At 43.1% G+C, this 23693-nt stretch overlaps 1 protein-coding gene across 3 annotated transcripts in view; it reads right to left on the bottom strand.

Moving 5' to 3' along the window:
• ASTN2 (astrotactin 2) overlaps positions 1–23693 on the bottom strand; it is a 1055774-nt gene that overhangs the window by 703905 nt on the left and 328176 nt on the right. For all 3 annotated transcript variants that reach the window (XM_063636815.1, XM_063636816.1, XM_055271311.2), the window contains one exon: positions 17376–17483. In XM_063636815.1, the coding sequence (XP_063492885.1) occupies positions 17376–17483 (108 nt within the window). The remainder of the gene's footprint in view (positions 1–17375; positions 17484–23693) is intronic.

Genomic DNA, 23693 nt, shown 5'->3' with positions numbered 1-23693 from the left:
ATGTTTATTTTTTGAGATGGAGTCTCACTCTGCTGCTCAGTCTGGAGTGCAGTGGCACGACTTTGGCTCACTGCAACCTCCACCTCCCAGGTTCAAGTGATTCTCCTGCCTCGGCCTCCCGAGTAGCTGGGATTACAGGTATGGGCCACCATACCCTGCTAATTTTTGTATTTTTAGTAGAGAGGGGGTTTCACCATGTTAGCCAGGCTGGTCTTGAACTCCTGACCTCAGGCGATCTGCCTGCCTCGGCCTCCCAAAGTGCTGAGATTACAGGCTTGAGCCACTGTACCCGGCCATCAGCTATGGTTGCTCCTGGAGAGCTTTTAAAAAGAAGGCTGGTACAGTGAATCACACCTGTGATCCCAGCACATCGAGAGGCCATAGGAGGAGGTTCACTTGAGTCCAGGAGTTCGAGACCAGCCTGGGCAACACAGTAAGATCCTGTCTCTACAAATAACTTAAAAATTAGCCACACGTGGTGGTACGTGACTGTGGTCCTAGCTACCTGGGGGGATGGGGAAGGAAGATTGCCTGAGGCTGGGAGGTCAAGGCTGGTGTGAGCTGTGATGGCACCACTGCAGTGACAGAATGAGACCCTGTCGAGAGAGAGAGAGAGAGACAGGCAGACAGATCGACCAACCAGCATGCCCAGTCTCCACCTAAACCTATTAAATCAAACTCTGGACTGAGGTCCAAAGTTAGGTATTTGTTATTTAAACCTAAGTGTGTTTACTATGCAAATAGGGTTGGGAACCATGATACAAGGGGAAAGAGCCCTTTACTCACAACATCATGCTTCATGGACAGAGAAAAAGGTCTAGAACCTTCTCATGTTCTAGAACCCTTTTCAACTGGATATTTACTTTTGATTTTTCTTTCTCTTTCTTCTGTGTTTTTCACAATTAAGTAAAAGTGAGATATATTCTTTCCTCCAGGGATTCCAAGACCAGATACATGATGGCTTGAATAAATAATAAAAGGAATGAACACTGTTTTTCAAGATTTCAGGTCAATCTAATTGTATCATAGACAATTGAGAGCAGCTGCCCTAGTTATAGAAACACAGTCTCCTCCTGTATAAGTTAAAGTAGTCAGATCTAAGGCCACAATTGTTCATCACTTACCATCTTCTCCAGGACCTGTGCTAAGTTCGTTGCTTTTATTATTTCATTACAATCTTGAAACCACTCGTAGAAGAAGGAGCTACAAGAATGGCCATTACACAGCTGAGAAAATTGTGGGTTGGTTAGAGTGACCTCCCAAGGTTCACACTGCCAGGACACATAACTATGTGTGTCTGGCTCCAAGACCACAAATTAAACACTGCACATTAAACTACCTCCAGCAAATCCACCCACCTCAAATCCCTTTCAGGAACAGGCAGAGTATAAATAATAAACAGAAGGGTAAATACATGCATAATATATAACATTGTGATTCACCTACATATTTCTTTTTAAATGAGTTGATTTGTTTGTCCTTAAAAGTAGTTATTGTGGTTTGTAAATTCTGCCCTTCTTCAAAAACTCATGCTTCATTCACACTTATCTGGCTGTATAATATTCTCTCAAGTGGATGCATCATCATTTACTTAGCCATCCTCCTATTGTTGGACATTTGAGCTCATTCTAATTTTTCAATATTAGAGATTATGCTACAATGACTATGTTTAGGTTTAGCACTTCAAGAAAAATGTACAGTGTCACAGAAAAAAATATGGCAATATAATGCCAAGTGAAAAAAACAGGAGTGCAAATGTGTGAAGATTATGGTTGCAAGGATAAGAAAGAGTGTACAGGAAATGAGGATGGGGAAAAAACGAAATGAGCTCTCGAAGGTTTTCATTTATGTCTATTTTTCTATGTCTCTTTAGTAGAATTATTACATTATTTTACACTGGTTGAAGAAAAGGTAAAAACAGTAAGCATACCACCATGAATAAGGTTGAAAGAGCTCAGGTCCACAGATACCCTTAGAGCAGAGAGATGAGCTTAGGAGTCAGTGGTCTTGACTTCTTCCACAGACAGAAGCCTAGGAAGGAGCTTCCTAAGGGCTGGAGCCATGTCTTGCTAACCCTTGACACCCCAGAGAACCACACTGTTTCTAGAATCTACAATGTGTATTAAACGAATAAAAGCATAAAATTTCAGAGCTTTAAGAGGCCTCTGATGCAATTTATTCAAACATCACACCCAAATGTAATGGATAGAGAGCCAAGGGGACTTCCCCAAAGCTCTCCAGCATTTTGGCTCCCGAACCAGAGTAGAGGCCACTTTTTCTAAAGTCTGCTCCAATTAGAAAAGGCAGATGGCAAATTTGCCCAATGGGAGCCGTGGAAAAAAAAAATCCTTTGCCAGTGAAACACAGAATGGGTTTGACTGAGCGACTTGGGGTACTGCATATTGTTATGCATGCTGAGTGCCTTGCACTGTTAGTTACAAATCTCCCCTGAATCCACTTGTCCTGCAGTCTCTCAGCTGTTCTTATGACAAATGCCCCTGGGCTGTGGCATCTGTTTTCTTCACGTGGAGCACTAGTTTTATTTGCACCAAAGATGTTGAGGGAAGGACATTTCCTATCCAGAATCCATAAATAAGAAACATACCCTCAGCCCCTTCACTTTCCAGTCTACACCCTCTCCTACAATAGTTTCCTACTGTCATGCCTTTATTTACCTCCAGGTAGGAGGCAGAATTTTAAAATAGCCTCCAAGATTCCCACCCCCTGCACACTGTCTGTATACTCCCCTTAATGTGGGTGCCACTGTGACTATGACAGGATATCACTCCATAATTAGATTACATTATATGACAAGGGTGAAAGGATTTTTCAAATGTACTAAAGGTCTCAAATAAGTTGACATTGAGTTCCTCAGAAAGAAGTTCATCTTAGGTAGGCCTGGCTGAATCAAGTGAGCCCTTAAAAGAGAATAGGGCCTTGAAGGAGGAGAGTCAAAGTGTGATGATCTCCTGCTGGCCTTGAATAAGCATGTTGTGAACCGCCTGGAGGGGAGGCATGTGGCAAGGGCTTCAGAGTGGACTCTAAGATCTGACAGTGGTCCCTGCTGACAGCTGGCAGGAAAACAGGCACATCACTCATACAGCTACAAGGAAATGAATTCTGCCAACAACCACATAAGCTTGGAAGAGGATTCTGCATGTCAGCTGCAATGGCAGTCCACTGACCCCTTGACTTCAGCCTCTTACATGATCATGAGTAAAGAACCCAGTTATGCCATGACTGGACTTTCACCTACAAAACTGGGAGTTAATAAATGCATGTTGCTTGAAGCTGCTATGTTTCTGTCAACTGGTTACTCATAGAAAACTAATACACGACCACAGAGTGCTGACACCCACACTCTCCCCTGAACTAGAACACTCTTGAGCTCAGATCTGGTTGGCAAATGTCCCCATCTGGATGGCTCACAGGCACCTCAAAGGCAGCAGCTCCAAAATCCAACTAGTCTCTTTCTCTCCTGAACACTTACCCCTCCTTCCTTGCCTGGCTGTGTGATTCTCCCAGTCCCTATGCTGGAAACCAATGCTCATTTTCAGCAATCTTCAGTGGCTCACCTTCTTGGAGCCAATCAGTCATTGGGTTCCTCTAACTCTATTTTTAACATGTTCCTGTATCTAAACCTTCCCATCGTCACCCAGAGTGTTCCCATTCTACCCCAATAACCTCCTAACTAGTCTCCCTACCTTCAGTCTCACTCTCTTCCAGTTCTTCCTCTTCTGTAGAAAGTGTGATCTTCCTAAAACAGAAATGAAATAATAGATCCCTTCCTTCAACAGTAAATGCCTTCCTGGCCGAGGCGGGCAGATCACCTGAGGTCAGGAATTCAAGACCAGCCTGGCCAACATGGTGAAACCCCATCTCTGCTAAAAATACAAAAAAATTAGCCGGGCATGGTGGCACATGCCTGTGGTTCCAGCTACTCGGGAGACTGAGGCACGAGAATCACATGAACCTGAGAGGCAGAGGTTGCAGTGAGCTGGGGTCATGCCACTGCACTCTATCCTGGGTGACAGAGTGAGACTGTCTCAAAAAACAAAACAAAGCTAACAAAAAACACCCTTCATAGACTCGCCATTTCATGGAGGTTCAAGTGCAAGCTCTTTCCTGCTCACATAGACATGCCATTTTTTAGAGCTTGGCCACCTTCCGTCCGTCTTCCAGGTATAAGCTGTAGTATTGGCTTCTCAAAGGTATAGTTCATGAGTCTCCTGATTACATTAGTTCCTCTTTTCTTTTCATCAGAGGCAGTCCTCACAGTTTGGAATAATATATTTATTCACGTGTCTATTTGTGAAATACACTCTCCCTTCCCTTTTTCCTCTGGCATGTCTAGAAATTTCATAAGGAAATCCATCCTATTGGTCTATTTCCCACCATATTCCTGGTCTTTAGCAAAGAGTCTCAGTGGAATTAGATATTTAATAAACATTGTTGATTATGCAAATAAAAAAATAAATGAACTTGGCATTCAAAGCCTTTCTCAATCTGGCTGAATTTATCCTTCCCAGACATTTTCTCACTGTCTTCCTTCACATACCTTATATTCTAATAACACATGACATTATTTAACCATCACAAAAACCTTGTGAGATAGGATTATCATTTCCAATTTTGAGAGAAGGAAATCCAGGCCTGGGAAGGTACGTTTACTTGCCCAAAATCTCCCAAACTGAGAGTCAGGATTAAATAAGGTTATGCATGCAAGCATCTCACACAGCTGGTGACATACAGTGGGTGCCCATGACCAGTGGCATGGTCTCTTTATCTGGAAAAGAGTTTTTCAGGGGTAAGAGAACCCTGGCCATCTCACAGGATTGGGAAGAAAGGGAATGACAGTGTTCTTGCTTGGGGCAGGAAGCAAAAAGTCACAGTCTCTCATTCTAAGGAAATGCGGGTGGGGGAATCCTGCTGAGTCTAGTTGAAAAACAAGAAGGCAAGAGAGACTGATTATTCCTTCTCGCTAGTGTAAGCAACTAAAACGACATGTTTGCTTTATTGCCTTTGGTCTCCCATTTGATTCCTGACAGCCATCTCCCTCCCTTCGATGGCGGGCTGTCAGGTGCTGAGCTGGCTGGCATTGCACAGGAAGAGGAGTACAGAGAACAATTTAAACAATATTTCAGGGACCATCATGGGCTGGAGGAGGGAGTTTTTGTAGTTAGCTGGCTTTCTTTCTGCATTCAAGGAACCCTCATTTGCCAAGACTGCTTGACGTTTCTGTGGGTTTGGGTAGAAGTAGTCCAGAAGGGATCTTTAAGAAAAAAAAAAAAAAAAAAGCCAATGTCTATTTTCTTTGAGGTTTGAAGGAAGGAAGAGAATAGAGACAGGAGCTTTTTAAACCCATAACAATTTCTGAATACATAATTTTCTCTTCTCTAATGTCTCATTAAATATGGCCAAATGCAGATGTAGATCAAAGCTAGGCTTCTGTATTTTACTGCATTTTACTGTGCTTACAAGTAAAGGGAATCCAAACTCCCAGTTTCTCTGTCCATGAGAGAAACTAGAATCTCTCCAGAAAGCCTGTATGAACTACCAGAACCTTCTGGAGGAAGGAGTCCACTCCCACAAACCCAAACAGCTGAACATTTGGGCAAGAGTTATGGTAAGCAAAAATGGGCAAAAACCTACAAAGTTCTCTTGGGGGGCAGTTCTGGGGGATTGTGACCATGAACAGTCTTTGGAGTCAACCGAAACCCAATTCAAGCCACAGCTATGCAACTTATTGGTTCCGTTATCTTGAAGAAGCTACTCTGCTTTGTTTCAGTTTTGTTCTTTTAAATAGACACAAGGACAACAACTGATTGCTAGGAAGATTAGTGAATGTGCAATAGACCTGATACAAAAGTGACACTCAATACATAGTTGCTATAAGTAGTTATTCCCCTTATAATGGTTATCCAAGTTCCAGGCTTGGGAAATGGGGGGATACACTCCATAGGGTCCCAAAGCCAGGATGGGAATTGGAATGTGCTGTTGGCTGATATATCAAGGAAGCTTGAGAGTGGTGGTTCTCGATGCTGGCTGATATTAAATAATTAGAATCTTAAAAGGATTTCATACTTATATCCAGACTTTTGGCCAGTCCTATGAAATGGGTTGATTCTTGGAATTGGCATTTTAAAAAGTGATTCTGAGATTTATTTAGGCTAAAGAACTACCCAGCCCTGACAGCTCTTTTTCCCACACAGCTGAGGACACCTGCCCTGATCTAGGTCCTAGAACTCACGATTCTCTTAAGTAGGAAGCACCAGAGTGCCCAGCCTCCCATGCAGGCCCTAAATATTCAGCTTCTCCAGCTGACCTTACTGTCTTCTGTTTCTGAAAAGGAATCCTTTTCCTTGGGCCTTGGATGTTGTAATTTGCTTTGTGCCTGCCCTCCACACCCCCCACAACCCGTCATCATCTAGTGCAGCATCCTCAGGGAAGATTCTGGATTGCTTAGACTATTTCTAGAAAATGGTCTTTGAATCCTAGCCTGTGGCTGAGTTCTTACTTCTTACTGACAGTTCTCCCCAGTGGTGTGCTGGTAATTGTTTAACAATGGGCTCTCCAAGCAAGAGCAAGCAGCTCTTTTAAAATATTTTAAGTATTTCCCAGTTTCCATAGTTTGAATCTTTCTCCTATGGCTGATTACAAGCTCCCAATGTGGCATCACTTACAGCAGAGTTGGGAATAGATGAGTACAATAGGCTCTCACTAAACTGGGATGAGCTGGTCCCTGCACAGCACTGGAAGTCAACCTTGTCATATGTTTTCCTACCTGCCCAAATACCAGGCCCCCTTTGTTGGTGGTGCCCTGGGACGGCTGGCCCCACAGATGCTGCCTTTTGTCCTCCATACCGAACTAACTTTTCAGTGCCTGAGCTGGTTCTGACCACCACTATTTCTGGTGCCAGCCCCTCACAGGCTACCTTTCCCCACCATCCCAGGGGTTACAGAGCTGATACCAGGAAGTTCTCAGGGATATGATCAGGTTTGCTGTATCAGACACAGATATGAGTATCCTCTTCCTGTCTCTTTTTGAGTATATACCTTGTGTCAGGCACTGTTGTGTGCACTTACATGATTTATCTCATTCATCCTTATAATGGCCTGACCAGATTTTGAAATCAAATAGCTTAAATACAAATTCAAACTTCCCTTAACTCATGGCAGCCTCAGGAAAGTGAACCCTCTCAATTCTTAGTTTCTTCATCTGTAAAATGGAGAGAAAAATAATCCCTTCTCCTGGTATTGCTTAGAATAATATGAAATGATGCATTTAGAGGGGACAGAACAGCATAGAGATAATTCAATAAAACTAATACAGTTTCTTCTGTTCTTTTCCTCTATCTCCCTTCTTGTTGAACCCATTTCTATTATGGACCCTAGAATGGTTTTATTGTGAACTCAGAGAGGGTCAAATTCTACCTTGCTGGTCTACAGATAGGAAACTGAGGCCCAAAGCCTTGCTCAAAGCCTCTTAACCAAACAAGAGACACCTAGGATTGAAACTCAAGTCTTGGCTGGGCGTGGTGGCTCATGCCTGTAATCCCAGCACTTTGGGAAGAGAAGGCAGGCGGATCACGAGGTCATGAAATCGAGACCATCTTGGCTAACATGGTGAAACCCCATCTCTACTAAAAATACAAAAAATTAGCCGGGCATGGTGGCACGTGCCTGTAGTCCCAGCTACTCGGGAGGCTGAGGCAGGAGAATCACTTGAACTCAGGCGGTGGAGGTTGCAGTGAGCCGAAATCGTGCCATTGCACTCCAGCTTGGGCAACAAGAGCAAAACTCCATCTCAAAAACAAACAAACAAACAAAAACAAATCACTTAAGACTTCCAGTGATTTCATGACATTCTCTTGCTTGGCTCTTCCTCCTCCTATCCCTTGCCCAGCGCTCTCTCCCCTGGCTTTCCACCCTGTCTTAACTTCCCCCTGCTTTCCCTGTACCCATGTCCAGGCCCTGTAATAACCAGATAAACCCACCCCATGAAGGCGCTGATGCATTCATCTGTGGGTCCTCTAGCTAACCCTTTTTCTTGAGCCTCTAGTCGTGTTGTCCTCAGTGGGAATCCCTGCAGGGTAGGGAGTAGCAGGCTGATCTGCCCCATATCTTGGACACCATTTCCTCTCCTTAAAGCCTAGCCCTCTCTCCCAGGTTACTCTGGCTACAATGACTTAGAGGCTGATAGAATACGGATTGATCTGTCTTCAGTGTTTACTCTGTTCTGAGTAGCAGGTCCTGGGGGCGTGCTCTGCAGGTTGGCAGAGGGCAGCCAGTAGATCTGCCCATGAGCAAGGCTACCTAAATTTAGGCAAGAAGCAGAGGACAGTGACGTGAAAAGCTGCATCGCAATGTCCCCAAGGGGCTAGGCCTACAACATTCACATTTTCAAGAAAAATGTTTGTTTTTTGGTTTTTTGTTTGTTTGTTGGTTGGTTTTTGAGACAGGGTCTCACTCTGATGCCCAGTCTTTAGTGCAGAAGTGCAATCACGGCTCACTTCAGCCTTGACCTCCAGAGCTCAAGCAATCCTCCAGCCTCAGCCTCCCGAGTAGCTAGAATGAAAGGCACATGCCACTACATCTGGCTAATTTTTTTGTAGAGACGGGGTTTCGTCATATTGCCCAGGCTGGTCCGGAACTCCCAGGCTTAAGTAATCCACCCACCTTGGCCTCCCAAAGTACCGAGATTACAGGAGTGAGCCACTGTGCCTGGTCACTATTGTTTTTCTAGAAGTCAGATTAATTTGCAAGCTGGTACATTAGAAAGAGGAGCTGGAGCCTGTGTGGCTTAGGCACTGATGTGCCGTAACTGGCTAGCAATGAAACAATCACATGGTGGATGCACTCAGCTAAGCATTTCCTCTGCTTATGTTATCTCGTTTAATCCTCATAACAAGCCCAAAGTAGAACAGAAGGACAACTACTACACTTATCCTCCTTTACCCAAGAGAAACTGAGGTCAGAGAACAAATGTGTCTTGCCTTAGATTCTGCAATGCTAGGAAATGGCAGAGCAAAGATCTGACCCCATGTCTATTGATTCCAATGCCTATGTACAATCTAGAAGCCCCACTATTTTCTGGGTGTATTACTGGAAATAATGTCAACCTGACAAAGTTGCAAAGATAAGAAGAATACAAAGAACGCCTATCTATCTTTGGCCTAGCTTCACCTGTTTTTAACATTTTGCCCCATTTGATTTGTCATTTGAGGAGATGAGATTTTTAACCTTGAGGAAAATGTTTCCCTTCTCTGAGCCTTGGTTTTTATGTGCATAAAATGGAAGATTGAATGGATTACCCTTAGAGTGAAACGGAACATTGTTGTTTGATGAGAAGTGATGGATAAAGGATGAGGTAAGCCCTTGGTCAGTGGTCAAGGCACAGTTGCTGCCTCTTTCTCCAGCCTCATTTTCCATCATTCCTGCACATGAATTTGGGCTCTACTCAGTTCTGGCATCTCTCCTCCACCCCCTTCCCCAGTGTACCACGTACCATCCGCCCTCACACCTTGGCAGGTACTCTTCTGCAGATGCTCAGCTTTCACTTCATCCCATTTTCATTTCCTGAAGTCTCTGATACATTTTGGGACTCACGGCTTATATTTCATAACAGGAGGCTTCAGTTCCCAAAGATCTCCTCTGCAGATATGACTTGAACTTTTCCTCACCTATCCTTTTCCTCGAAAACAGGATTAAACTGTGTGTGTGTTGGAGGCGGGGGGAGAATCATAAAGAAAAGTCATACATCCATATACCTTAGTACAAAGTTTTGCTTATGGATTCAGTGGTTCTTATTTACAGAAAATCCCAGCTTAGGAATTGCCAAATTAAAACAAGAAACTAAAACAAAGAAATAAGACAACCAGTAGCACTCGTGCTCTGCTTCTCTCTGCTGGAGAACTAAGCAGCAAAGCTCAGAGGAAAGTATGTGAGATTGGGGATCAGAAAACCTGGATTTCTATAACTGGCTGAGCAACCTGCAGATGAGAAAAGTGAGGTCCAGAGAGGCAGAGAGATGCACCCAAACTCATACAGCACAGAGCTGGGCTGGGAGGTTCATGCTGGGTGCCTGCACTACTGAAATGATCCAGCAGCTATAACAGCTCTGTCTCCTCCTCAGCATTGTGCTCAGGGCTGGGCAAACCACCTGTACTTCTCATCTGGACTTTCAGCTGTACAGACGCTTATCCTGATTAGCAAGGTTTCCCTGTGTGAGTTTGCACACTCCTTGCCTCCAGAGACTGTAACCGCTGTGAGGTTGGGTGCTGAGGCTCCATTTTCTCACTGCCCAGCAGCATGGTTAGTAGGGTCGCTTATTCCACAAATACAGGCTAAATTATAATGGGGCTCAGTCTTGATGACATATGATGTAAATATCCTTGTATGACAATAAGAAAGTTGAGGTCCCAAGGGAGCACAGGCTTGCCAAGGTCACTAAGCTAGTTAATGGTGAGGTGTGGACTTGAGCACACATCTCCTGACTCTGAGTCCAACATTCTTTGCTCTATGGAGTATCACCTCTGATGAATATATGTTAAATTCTTCCCACTAGTAACCTATTACATTAGCTAGTTTATTACTTAATTCTGTAAAATGCCATTAGAATTGGCACACTTAAAACAATGATATACTGGAGGGTTATTTACTTGATCAAACATAGAATGCCTTGCATGACAAATAGATTCTTTTATTTATTGTTTGTGTTTTTTTTTCCATTTTTTTTTCCATAGGTTATTGGGGTACAGGTGGTATTTGGTTACATGAGTAAGTTCTTTAGTGGTGATTTCTGAGATTTTGGTTCACCCATCACCTGAGCAGTATACACTGTACCCTATTTGTAGTCTTTTATCCCTCGCCCCCCTCCCACCCTTCCCCACAAGTCCCCAAAGTCCATTGTATTCTTCTTATGCCTTTGCGTCATCATAGCTTAGCTCCCACATATCAGTGAGAACATACGATGTTTAGTTTTCCATTCCTGAGATACTTCACTTAGAATAGTAGTCTCCAATCTCATCCAGGTTGCTGCAAACGCCGTTAATTCATTCCTTTTTGTGGCCAAGTAGTATTCCATCATATATATACATATATATATATATATATACATATATATATATACATATATATATATACATATATATATACATATATATACATATATATATACATATATATACATATATATATATATATACATATATATATATGACAGTTTCTTTATCCATTCATTGATTGATGGGCAACAAATAGACTTAGACAGAATGATCATGTATGATATGGGGTTAGACATATTTTCACAGAGCATGGTGAATTTGTACACATGCTTCCTGGACCAGACATACAGGTGAGGGTAACATATCAATGGTTTAAGGCAGGAGTCATCTAAGGTTCATGGGTGAAATCTGAACTAGCACCTGTTTTTAAAAATAACGTTTATTAGAAAATATTTATGTCCATTCATCTATGTGTTGCCTATGGCAGGTTTCGCACAGTCTAACAACAAAGTTGAGTAGGTCCAACAGGGAATGGAAGGCCTGCAAAGCTGAAAATGTTTATTAATTGGCCACTTACAGAAAAATGTTCCTGACCCCTTATTTAGGAAATCCCACCAGACACACATATCTTGGTCTCTCCACCTCTGTTTCTCCATCCCTTTGCCTTTTTCTCCTTCCTTCCACTCTCCATATTGGTGGCTACAGTTTTGTGCTTTGGGAAGAGGTTCTACCTGGAAATACCAGACACCTCTCCAAAATAGTTCCATTCTCCTTGTTACAAAGAGCCTAAAGCTTAGGAAAGACAAAGTACTTCCAAACTATACATCAAATGTCTTTCATAATGGATCCTATTGCTGAAAATGGGATTTGAGCTGATTTAGTTTGGAGCTCAGAATGTTTCGAAAGGAAAGAAAATATTAGAAGACAGAACAAATATTTCTTGGGCATCTTTGGGTACGACCTAGCACCTTCCACTGGGTGCTTACTCTGTGAGGCGGGTGTCAACAGGTCCATTTTATGCAAAGGGAAGCACCCACAGGTTAAAATCCACCCAGGGCCACATGGAAGGGATGACAAGGTGAGGTCAGGACTCACAGCCAGGTCTGGCTGAATCTAATGCCAGTCCTATTTCTCTCATGGGATATGCTAAGAGAGAGATCTATATACAAATACTTGTTAGAGATTTCCTCTCTCCTTCTCCTCCATGCCCCCACTCCTCACCACTAGCCCTCAGTGTAACCTTTTCTGCCACGCAGCCTTCTGGCCTGGTTACATCGTTCCCAGATGGCACACAGGACAGTCACACTCAAAGAACCCAGGCAGAGTGTGCTTTTCACCACCAAGGCCCTCTTGCCACTGCTGGGCATGGCCTTCCTGGTGGCCTTGAAGTAGAAAAATAGGGAGAGGTAAGGCCCCAGCTCTGCTTACCAGGAGCAGGAAAAAGAAGGGAAGAGGAGAAGCAGGCCCTTTTCCAGCAGGCAGGCATAAAGCGAGATAAAACAAGAGGGGGCAGACAGAAAAGCAGCTTCTATCCTGAACACCTATAAGCCAAACACTGTGCAGGTGTTTCTTTCATCCATTCACTCATCATTCATTCATTCATTCATTCATTCAAAATATTCACCCAGTGCCTACTATGAGCCCATCCCCCTGTGCTTGGTGTTGAGGACAAAACTGGACACAAATGACAATGTGTCTATCCTCGTGAAGTTTCCAGTTCAGTGGAGGACACAAATGGTACTCAGGGAGCATATCAGTAAATGTAAAATTACAGTGGTGACCAAGTCTACAAAGGGGGTACAGCACAGCCTCTGGTATAGAATGAGACAGGGAAATTAACTCAGGTACGGACAGCTTTGCAGAAAATATGTCATTTAAGTGGAGGTCTCACGTGATGGGGGCCAGGTGAATGAGTCAAACGGCAGGGAAGAGCATTCCAGGAGACAAATGTTGTGAAGGCTGTGGCAGTACAGATGCAGGAGTGCTGGGGAAGAGGCCCCGGGGGAGAGGTGGGGTGGGGAGGGAAGGAGCAGACAGAACCCTGGGGAGAGAGGCAGGGCAAGATCACTCAGGATTGCAGGTGTGTAGGGAGTTTCCATTTCATCCTGAAGGCAAAAGGAGAGCATTGAAAGCTTCCAAGAGGAGAAACGACTTGATCCCTATTTACATTTGTAAAGATGATCACTCTGTCTACATGATTGAGAATGGGCTGAAGACAGCAAGGGAGACTTTTAGCAAGAGAGGACTTTTAGCAGTTTTAAAGAAAGGATGCAGGTGGCAGGGACTAGGATGGCAGCAGTGGAGAAGGGGAGAACTTGTTGGCAGAAGTTGAAGTTACAAAGGAGATACTCATTATTTTAATCTTCACAATGACCCTGTGAGGGAGATGTAGTGACTGCATTTTAAAGATGGGAATTTGAGAATACTGGTTTATGTCCCATGGATGAAAAGAGGCAGAGCCATGTCTGAGACTCAGGCAACTTCCCAGCCTCAATTCTTTCAGGAAGCCCTCCCATATTTAGTTGCTGTTTATCGTGTCTTTCTTCTCCCAAAGCTGGGATAATCTGAAACGCTCAGTTCAATAACTTTGTCTTCCAAAATCTTCTAACATCTGAAACAGTCTGAACTGCAGTGCAGGGCCCCTAACCAGTGCTGATCAAGTTGCTTCTGAGCACTCCTCTTAAATCTCTACTTAGAGATTGAAAAAGTGAGACTCAGAGACCAGCAGGGACTTGGCCAAGGTCACACAGAAACGTGGTGGCAAAGCCAGGACTGAAAATCACTGTTCCTGTCACACACAGATGGCCCCAAAGACTCAACTTCCTTCTGAGTACTTCAAAGATGGTAAAGTTGAATGTCTTTATCAAAGCCCACATGCCTCGAGATTTGGAAAACACAGCTCAGCTCCTATTTTTCAGATAGACCTGAAATGGTTATAGTGAATTCATATGGAGTCCCAAATGCTATTAGATGACCATTCTTAACTAGCACAAGGAGTTGCCTTTCCTGGTACTTTTATCTCTTTCTTCCCCTACCTCCTTGAACTTCATCATCTCTTCTGTGTCACAGCTGGGCTGGCTCACACACCCCTGGACAGACTGCAGGGAACTGCTGAGTCATTGCCTTTGCTAAAGAGGAGCTGAAATGGTGATGGCAGAGGAACAGGAGAGGACTGGGATGTTACAGGTCCAGGCAGGCCTGGGGGTGTAGGGAAGAAAGAACCCATCAGCACAGCCAAAGGGGACAACAGAACCATTCTAGTGTCACAGTTAGACCCTAAAGGAGAGAAACAGGAAAGGGGAGTGGAACTGGACATGGGGGAGGTAAACAGAGTGCAAAGGAAGCTGAAGCTGGAAGCCAGGTACATCCCAATAACAGGAGATTCTCAGAAATATGCCCCATGTCCCATTCACATACAAGTAAGAAGAGATCTCAGAGAAGATCCACCCGTCTACTCTCCCATGTTTCAGATTGAAAAACAGAGATCTGGATAACAAAAGAGACTTTACTAAGGTCACACAGTGAGTTGGTAGCAGATCTGAGACTCCCTTCCTGTCCCCACAGTAAATCCAATGGTCCTTCTCAGCAGCTTTACTCTGCCACAATTTCTCTCCCTCCCTATCTCCACCTGAATGCTTTGCAGGTATCAAGTAATTTTAATCTTTAGAACAGCTCTCTATGCTTTCATCTTAATATCCCTCATTTTACAGCTTAGGGAATTGATGCACAGAGACGTTAAGTTCCATGATTAATATGACATTGCCAGTAAGTGGGGGGGCTGGGATTTGAACCCACGTAAGCCACCACCAGAATCCATGCTTTTAGTACTATGCTCTGTTGCTCTTATATCACCAAGGGCTCCTGGACCTCCCTTGGATCACCTCTGTCCTCTGCATTTTTCCCATTAAGTCAGTGAATGCTGAAGGCACTCTAACTCCTGCCCAAACTATATGAAACAGAAAAAAATGGATCACAGCCCTTTCATGAAGAACTGTGGTACTTGCAGACTGAGACATGGGGTTCTAAGTTCATTTGCCTAGAACAAGGATGTTGCAGAACCAAATTCACTCTCTGTATTCAACAACAAAAAATTACAGCAGCTGCGGCAGCAACAGCAACAACCTAACAACATCAAACACAGTATTAAGAAAGCTCTCCCTGTGATCCTGCAAAAAGGGTAGGGTAATTTACGCTCACTGAATCTAAGCATTCAATTCCTTCCATATTCTCTCATTCTCTCAGTTCCCTTCCTTGTTGTCTTCTTTTCTCTTAGCATTTATCACCATCTAATAGATTTGTATTTTGATATAATACAAACCCCACGAGTAGGAATTTTAAATTGTTGCTTGGTTTGTGTCCCCAGTGCCTAGAAGAGTGGAAGGCGTGTAGTTGGTGCAGAGCAAATATTTGTGGTATGTATGAAAGGAAGAAAGAAAGGAGGGAGAAAGGGAGGGAGGGAGGGAGGGAGGAAGAAAGGGAGAAAGGGAGGAAGGAAGGGAGGGAGGAAAGGAGAGGAGAGGAGAGGAAAGGAAAGGAGAGGAAAGGAAAGAGGGAAGAAGGGAGGGAGAGAGGGAGGAAAGAATGAAGGGATGAAAGGAGAGAGAAAGAAAGGAGTTGCTGGGTTAAATCATTCATCTCGAGGCCTGTAGCTTGCTTTTGCTTTTCTAAGTTGAACTACAGTTTATGGGGGGCATGCTCGGTGATGAATGGTTTTCCAATTATCTATAAATAGCCCAGGCCTGCTGAGGGGACCCATTGACTTCCCCAGCCCTAATTCTGGCTGCTGGATTGTGTGAGGGAGAAGACCAGTCAAGAATCATCAATCGTCAACTTCTAAATCTCCAGTGCAGATTCCTGGAAGCTGAGGACTGCTTCTCGGTTTTCTGGTTAAGATCAAGTGGAGAAAGCTGAGGATTGGAAAGGACTGAGAGGCAGATCCCATTTTTCCAATGGCTACAGAGGCTGCAAACCCTTCCCATGTAAGTGTCAATGGAAAAAACACTCCTCCCACGTGGGGCTTTTCAGTGAAAGATGCCAGAGGTGAGGAGATAGGAAAAACAACAATGAGAACTGAACTGACATTAATAATGTCTGACTTATTTTGCTTTTAGCATACACCAGGCACCATAAATTTTTTACATAGGTTAATCAAAATTCATCCACAACCCCATGAGGCAGTTACAAGGTCCGGCTTGTAGATGAAAAACTGAGGCATACAGAAGGCAAATAACTTGCCTAAGAGTAAAAGGAGCACACAGAAGCTATGGGGATCTGCACTCTTGCAATGTCCGCTGTGCATGGATAGAATGCATGCAGCATGGTTTGTGAGAAAGCTTCCTCCTTCTCCTTCTCCCTGCCCCAGCTACTTCTCAGTCCACCTCTTTGTGGAGGTAGGAGAGGAGGGCCAGGTTCCCTGCCACATGACCTGGACTTGTTTGTCACAGGACCTTCTTTTCAGTGGGTGGTTAAAGCCCATGGATGGATCTGCCCTTTATCACTGGCATGGAATCCATGTTTGTACCCCAGGAGGGTCTCTTCCAAGAATGCAATCTCAAACTGGCTGCTTTCCCATCCTTATGGACAATCCAATATGAAGAATTATATTCACAGGCAATTGCCTGAAATATGGTATGTTTTCCCTTCAGAGCACGTTGAATCATCAGAGAACGATGGATCTTGGCCACAGGTTTTAGACCTTTGTGGAGTCCTGCTTCAGCATTTGGCCATCCCCCTACATTGAGTGCCATTGTGAGAAATAATTATGCACCAGTACTGAATTTTACCTGTTGAAGAAACTGTCTAGAAAGGCACATGATATCTTATTTATACATACCAAGTAGAGGACTTTATGTCTGGTCTGGTAAGTAAAATTTCCTGAACAAATGCTTGATTCTTTCCCATTAACTCTGTACATTTTATTTCTGAGTATGTTTCCCTTTACACTTTGGCTGCCAGGAATTTCTTACTTAAATTGCCAGCCTCTTCTAAGAACTACAAAACAGTATGGAAGGGATTATTCTGCATCAACCCAACCTGGGTTTGAAGAATTTTCCTTATTCTTATTTTCATATTAATATGATTAGCTATTTCATTTCCTGTTTTGAATTTTTAAAAATCTGCATAAACTAAAAACAATCCACAATATTTTTTGAAGAATAAGGTAGGACAGAAAGCAAATAAAGAATAAGCCAGGAAAAGGATATGCTGAAGGTCACCCATATAGCCAAGGCAGCAGATAACTAAGCTCAGTTTTAACCAGATTGGGACCATGTTAGAGAAGATTTAGGATTTGCTAGTGAACACAAAATCTGATTTCCAGGATTTCCTTCTACAAACTCTGGTTCTGGAATCTTCCAAGGACACTATTACCTTTGCTGCGGCGGCGACTGCGGTACTGCTCCGTGTAGAACGTCAGCTGCGTTTCATCGTCTGCTTCTGAGCCCGATGTCCCCTTGGCTCTCCCAAAGCTGATTCCCCCTGTGAGGAAGCACAATCTATCAGTCAGCCTCCCAGGCCTCCAGAAGTTTGTGAGATTCCTCAACCATCCCAGAGATCAGCAATCCCATCCCCAGACTTCTCTCCGTAAATCCCAAGCAACCCAGGAGTCAGTGTGATAAATGGAAGGAGTTCATGCTCTGCAGTGAAGCAGATCTTGGGTCCAAGCATGACTCAGCAGCTTCTGGGCTGTGTGACCTTGAAGGGAAAACACACCTTTCTGAGCCCTGGGTTCTGTCTTTCTAAAATAGGGATAAAACTATTCACCTTGTGAGATTGCTTTGAAGATTAAAGGAGATGTAATGTATAAAATACCTGATAGCTATTTTTGCTTTTGGTGATAAGCAAACACTCTAGAAAACACTCTAGACAACTTAATTTTAACCACATTTCCATAAAGTGCTTACTATATGCCAAGATCAGAGCAAGACGCTGGAGACACAAAGATAAATAGGACTCAGTCTTTGCCAGGCAGGGGATCATAAGCTAGTCAGGATGGAATCCTAAGGAGCCTTAAACCTAATTCATGGCTTCTGTTTACCACTCAATGAGATGCTAGGAATATAGGGCAGTGCAATTCATTTCAACATGGAGGGCCTGAGAAGGTTTTATGCAGGAGCGAAGATTTAAGTCAGGTCTTGAAGACTGGATGGAGCTACACTGGTAGAAAAAGGAGTTCCAGCAGAGGTACCAGCTTGAGCACCCTCAGGAATGGGCCATGTGGGCGGTCAGAGGCAACATTAAGTGGAGAAATGACACAGGGGGAGGCCTTGGGTGCCAAACAGAGGATAGGGAGCTTTACTTTGTGTTTCATGGGAGTTTCTGGAGCAAGAGTATGAATTGGCCAGCCATGGTGTATACAAGAAAGAACACTCCAGTGGTACCTAGGCTGCAGGATGGGTGCCAGGCAGGGTAAGCAGCCAGGATGCTCAGTGACCACCCAGGTGAATGGAGGTCAGGGCTTGCAGGAGGGCCTGTGCAGTGAGGATGGGAGGAGGAGATGAGTGCGAAGGGTGCTTCACAGACAAACTCAGAGGACTGTGGAGGGAAAAGGGCAATGCATTCATATGCTGTGAACGACTGACTGCAGAAAGGATAAAAAAGAAGGCTAAAAGCAATTATGCCACAATACTCATAGCCATTAATTCCAAAGAGAGAAACATGGGTATGTTTTATTGTTATCTTTGTGCTTTCTGCATTTTTAATTGCAAAAAAAAAAAAAAAAAAAAAAAGACAGGATATGGAAAGAGAGGGATTAAAGGATTGGTAAATTATTTACTCTAGAGAAGAAATAACCAGGAGAGAGAGCCTCTGAGGATTTGGGGGGTGAGTAGATGGGCACAAGAGAATAAGGACTTTGGTTTTTAAAATTGTTTCATTGATGGGGCTTCAGACATCTACAGTAATAGACTTTCTGGGAGGAGACTTAAGAATCTGGTAAAAATGGTTGTCCTGGATGGAGAATTAAGTGGCTGAAAGATGGGAACAGAGGGAGGCTACTTTTCTCTGTAAACTCTTTGCATCTTTTAAATCAAGCACCATGCAAACCTATTACCTATTCAAAAATTTCAACTGAGGAAAAGAAAAACATACATTAGAGGGAAATGTTATTCAATTCACAAAAGGATTTATTATGTAATTTCCTCAGGTAGGGTATTTGAAATGGCATTCAGTATACAGAAATTCTACTTGCAGACACTTTTTCTGCAATATGGTTATTACACATTCATTCATTCTAGCAACATTGCTGCACAATCTACTATGTACCTAGAAGATCTGTAGACATTATTGCCGACAATCCTCATCATGATATACTCATAAGAGTGGTGTAATTAACAAACTAGATAATAAAGCAAAGATGCAAAGACATGCTTAGACATGAAAAGTTACTTGCATAGTCACATAGCAGATGACTAGGAGAGTTAAGCTTCGAGGCTAGTCTGTCCCACTCCAAATTCGGTCTCTCTGTAATATACACATTGCTTTCCTTAAAACCACTCACGAGCGAACCCAGAAAGAGCAGGTCATCCTTCGAGTGTCAAGGTGCTAAGTACGGCATTCAGAGCTTTGTATACAACATCTCATTCTGAACTCATACTACCGTTAGGAGAGAGGCATCATTGTGCCTACTTTACAGATGAGGCAAGTGATGCTCAGAAAAGAAAAATGATTTGCTAATAATGATGGAAGGTAGACTTCAAAACCAGGTGGAACTAATGCCCAAGCTCAAATTTCTAGCCACTTATGATGCTGCCTCTCAGTTTAAGGCTCTGTAAAATTGAAAGATTAATATCTGCCTCCCCACACCCATCCTTCCTTGAGACAGTATGTTCTAATGAGTGGGAAAGTACAAAGGACGACAACATTTGATCTTTGTCCCAAACTGTGTCATCAGGCAAAGTCTGTCCCCGGACCTTAGTGCACACTTCCCCAATCCCCAGCAACTAAAAGCAGGTCCTGGAGACATCAGGAGATTCAGGTTCTGCCAGATGCAGTTCTCCATTTAAAGGCTCAGCTTTGAAATGGAATTGGCAGGGACCTCATGGAGATTTTGGAAGTGACTGGAGAGCAGAGGTCCCCAGAAGCCAGCAGTGCTTTTAAAATTGCCATTAAAATATTTTACTTACTGTTAAAAAAAAAAAAAAAAAAAAAAAAGAAGAAGAAAGAAAATAAGGCAGAAGGGCTGGGCATGGTGGCTCACACCTGTAATTCCAGCACCTTGGGAGGCCAAGGCAGGAAGATTGCCTGAGCTCAGGAGTTCGAGACCAGCCTGGGCAACATGGTGAAACCCCGTCTCTACTAAAATACAAAAAATTAGCCGGGTGTGGCAGCATGTACCTGTAATCCCAGCTACTTGGGAGGCTGAGGCAGGAGAATTGCTTGAACCCAGGAAGTGGAGGTTGCAGTGAGCCGAGATCACACCACTACACTCCAGCCTGGGCGATAGAGTGAGACTCCATCTCCAAAAAAAATAAAAGGGGGAGAGAGGAAGACTGTTCATCTATACATAATTCTTGGCCAAAGGAAAAATGAAGGCATCTGATAAAGTGGTTCTCTTATGTTCAGAAAACATCTGCCATATTTTCTGCTATGTCTGGAGCCACAGAGCAAAAAGGAGGGTCTATCCCTGTTAGGAGGCCACCCAAGACTCTCCCCACAGCCCCTTCGATGCCACACCCACACTTTGAAACATTTCAGCAAAATTCTCACTCCCTTCCTTCCTTCCAATCTCCACTTAATCTTCCCTCTCATCCTAAACACATGACCTGTTATGCCCCTACCATGGTGAACAAATCTGGCATTCAGGAATCAGACATTATTCTTTGCCTACTGGAGCAAGATAGAGTGACAGAAAAGTCACCAGGCAATTCTAATGCAAGAAAAGCTAACACTTGCATAGTGCAGTATCTCTTCCAGGCACTATTCTAAAGCCCGTACATGGGTTGACTCATTTCGTATTTACAAGAACCCTAGGAGGTAGGTTACTACATTTATTCCCATTTCAGTTGGTGAGAAAATGAAGGCACATGGAAATTAAATATTTTGTCCAGGATCACAGCTTGTAAGTAGCAGAACCATAATTCAAATTCAGACAGTGGCAGGTAAATCTATTCCTTTTTTACAATGCTGGTTTACAATAAAATATGAACAAATACTTTGTTTAATATCCACAGCCATCCCTATAAGGACTGTATCATGAGTTTTGGTTTCATAGATGAATAACTGTCTCAGAGGGGTGAAATAAGGTAGTAAGTGGGAGAAATGGGATTGAAATTTGGTCTGTCTACCTGCAAAGCTTGCTTCATACCTAATACAACCAGGGAAAGTGTGTGTGTCTGTGCCTATGTGTGCACACACACATACATGCATATGGATGTAGAGGGCTGGCAAATGCTTGATATGTTGACCACGAAGGATTAGCAGTTCTCTTAATTGACTCCAACACCTGGACCTGTTTTCCTGTAGGAACTCTAATCAGACCTAGCAAGATCTTTGTGACTCTCCCATCTTTCCACATGTCCAGGCACAGAGACCACACCCCTATAACTACCATAAGGGTTTCCATTAAGGCTTTCCCTTCTGCTCAAGCCTCCATTTCCAAACTATTCTGACCTTTATTCCCTTCTTGTAAGTATTAAAGTACCATGTGTTCAGAGTGAAAACTGAGGCTCAAAAACAATCTCTATAAACCAGGTTCAATAGAAATATAATGCAAACCACATATGCCATTTTAAATGTTCCAGTAGCCCCATTAAAAAGGTAGAAATAAAAGTTTAAATGAATTTCCAGAATATGTTGCATTTCACTCAGCATATTAAAATATTACCATGTTAACATGAAATTAATATAAAGTTATTACTAAAGTATTTTATGTATTTTTTATAAGTCTTCAAAACCCAGTGTGCATTTTGTGCTTACAGCACATCACAATACAGACAAGCCACATTTCAAGTGCTAACCATATTGAAGAACACAGTTCTAGACATATTTGTACAACAAATATTACTGAGCATAATTAAGGGCAAGGATCTGAGTACAAGATGAAGATGAATAAGCCACGACCTCCACTAAAATGTTGAGTCTTAAAAAACAATTTGGATTTTTGACCTGGATGAAAAAATGGCACAGCTGGGATTCTGTTAAACAACAGTATCTATGGTCCCTACTGCCAAGGCACTTGGAGTCGTTAGTTTTTATATTTGCTTATCCATGAACCATGGGAAGTAACGGACTTCAGTAGAAAGAAATTAAGTTATTGGAGTCAGACATGAGTTCTAGTTCTTTGATTCATTTATTAGCATATGGCCTTGGACAGGGCATTTAATCCCTCTGATCTCATCTTTAAAAGGGGTACAAGAACTCAGCTCAATGGTTATTATGGGGGAAAAGAGTATGTTGCATGTAAATATTCTGCACAAAGATCAAGAAGTGAGAGTCAGGTCACATTCCTCAATTACTTGATGCTTATCTGTGTTTAACAGAATGAAAGGAAGGAAGTGGTTGCCCTTCCTTGAATGCCCTATCTTCAGTTTTGGGGCTGGGGGTATATACCTAGGAGTGGAAATCCTGCGTCATATAGTTGGAGGGGCCCCCTGACTGGTTGGGGGGGCCCCCTGACTCTCCTGCCTGCTGTGACATCCTGGGGAGGTGGCAGCCACCCAAGGCATATAGCCTCTGAGTATTCATAAAATCTGAAGGGGCCACAGGCCAATTACAGTCTGACTTGGAGGTGATTCAGGTGGCTAGAAAAGGGCCCCCTCTGTTAGCATTTTAATATAAAATTGGTGATTTAGTGCAATAAAATGCAGCCATTAATTACACAGGGCTCCTCGCATACTTCCATTTAGGGGCTGAGAGAAAGTGAGAATGGTTAGAGACTGGCGAGAGAAAAGAAGATGTAATCTATCTGCTAGAACCAGCAGCCTTTCTATCCTTGCTCCTTGGGCCCTTGGTTCTTCTGGTACCACAGAGCCTGAGATGGAGCAATTAAGAAGATGAGCTAAACACATGCCACAGTGTGACAAGTACCGCCCCAGGTACCTTGCATGCAATATCCCTCCTACACCTCACAAGGGGTCTGAGATGTAGGAGTTAATCCCATTTTATTGGTGGACAAATCAATATTCAGAATCTCACGGTTGCTTAATCAAAATTACACAAATGGCAGAGCCCAAATTTGAATCTGACATATGTCTGATTCAAAAATGCCCTGTTCTCATAAAAACATGCTTACTGTCATTAGTCAATAGAAAATGCAAACCGAAGCCATAGATATCACATCATACCCACTAGGCGGGCGATAATCAAAATAATGGAAAATAGCAGATGTTGGTGAGGATGTGGAGACATTGGAATGCTCATACATTGCTGCTGGAAATGCAAAATGGTGCAGCCATTGTGAAAACCACTTTGGTGATTCCTTAAGAAGTTAAATATAGAACTACCACACGATGCAGGATTTCCACTCCTAGGTATATATCCCCAGTCCCAAAACCGAAGACAGGGCATTCAAACAAGTATTTGTACATGATTGTTCACAGCAGCACTATTTATAAGTCAAAAGGTACAAACGACCCAAATTTCAATCACCTGATGAATGGATGAACAAAATGTGGTATATAGACATAGAATATTATTCAGCCATAAAAAGGAATACTGATACATGCTACAATGTGGATGAATGTTGCAAAT

This window comes from Symphalangus syndactylus, chromosome 3 (assembly GCF_028878055.3).
Source record: "Symphalangus syndactylus isolate Jambi chromosome 3, NHGRI_mSymSyn1-v2.1_pri, whole genome shotgun sequence".
Taxonomy (NCBI): domain Eukaryota; kingdom Metazoa; phylum Chordata; class Mammalia; order Primates; family Hylobatidae; genus Symphalangus; species Symphalangus syndactylus.
This window is presented reverse-complemented; position numbering and strand designations above follow the sequence as displayed.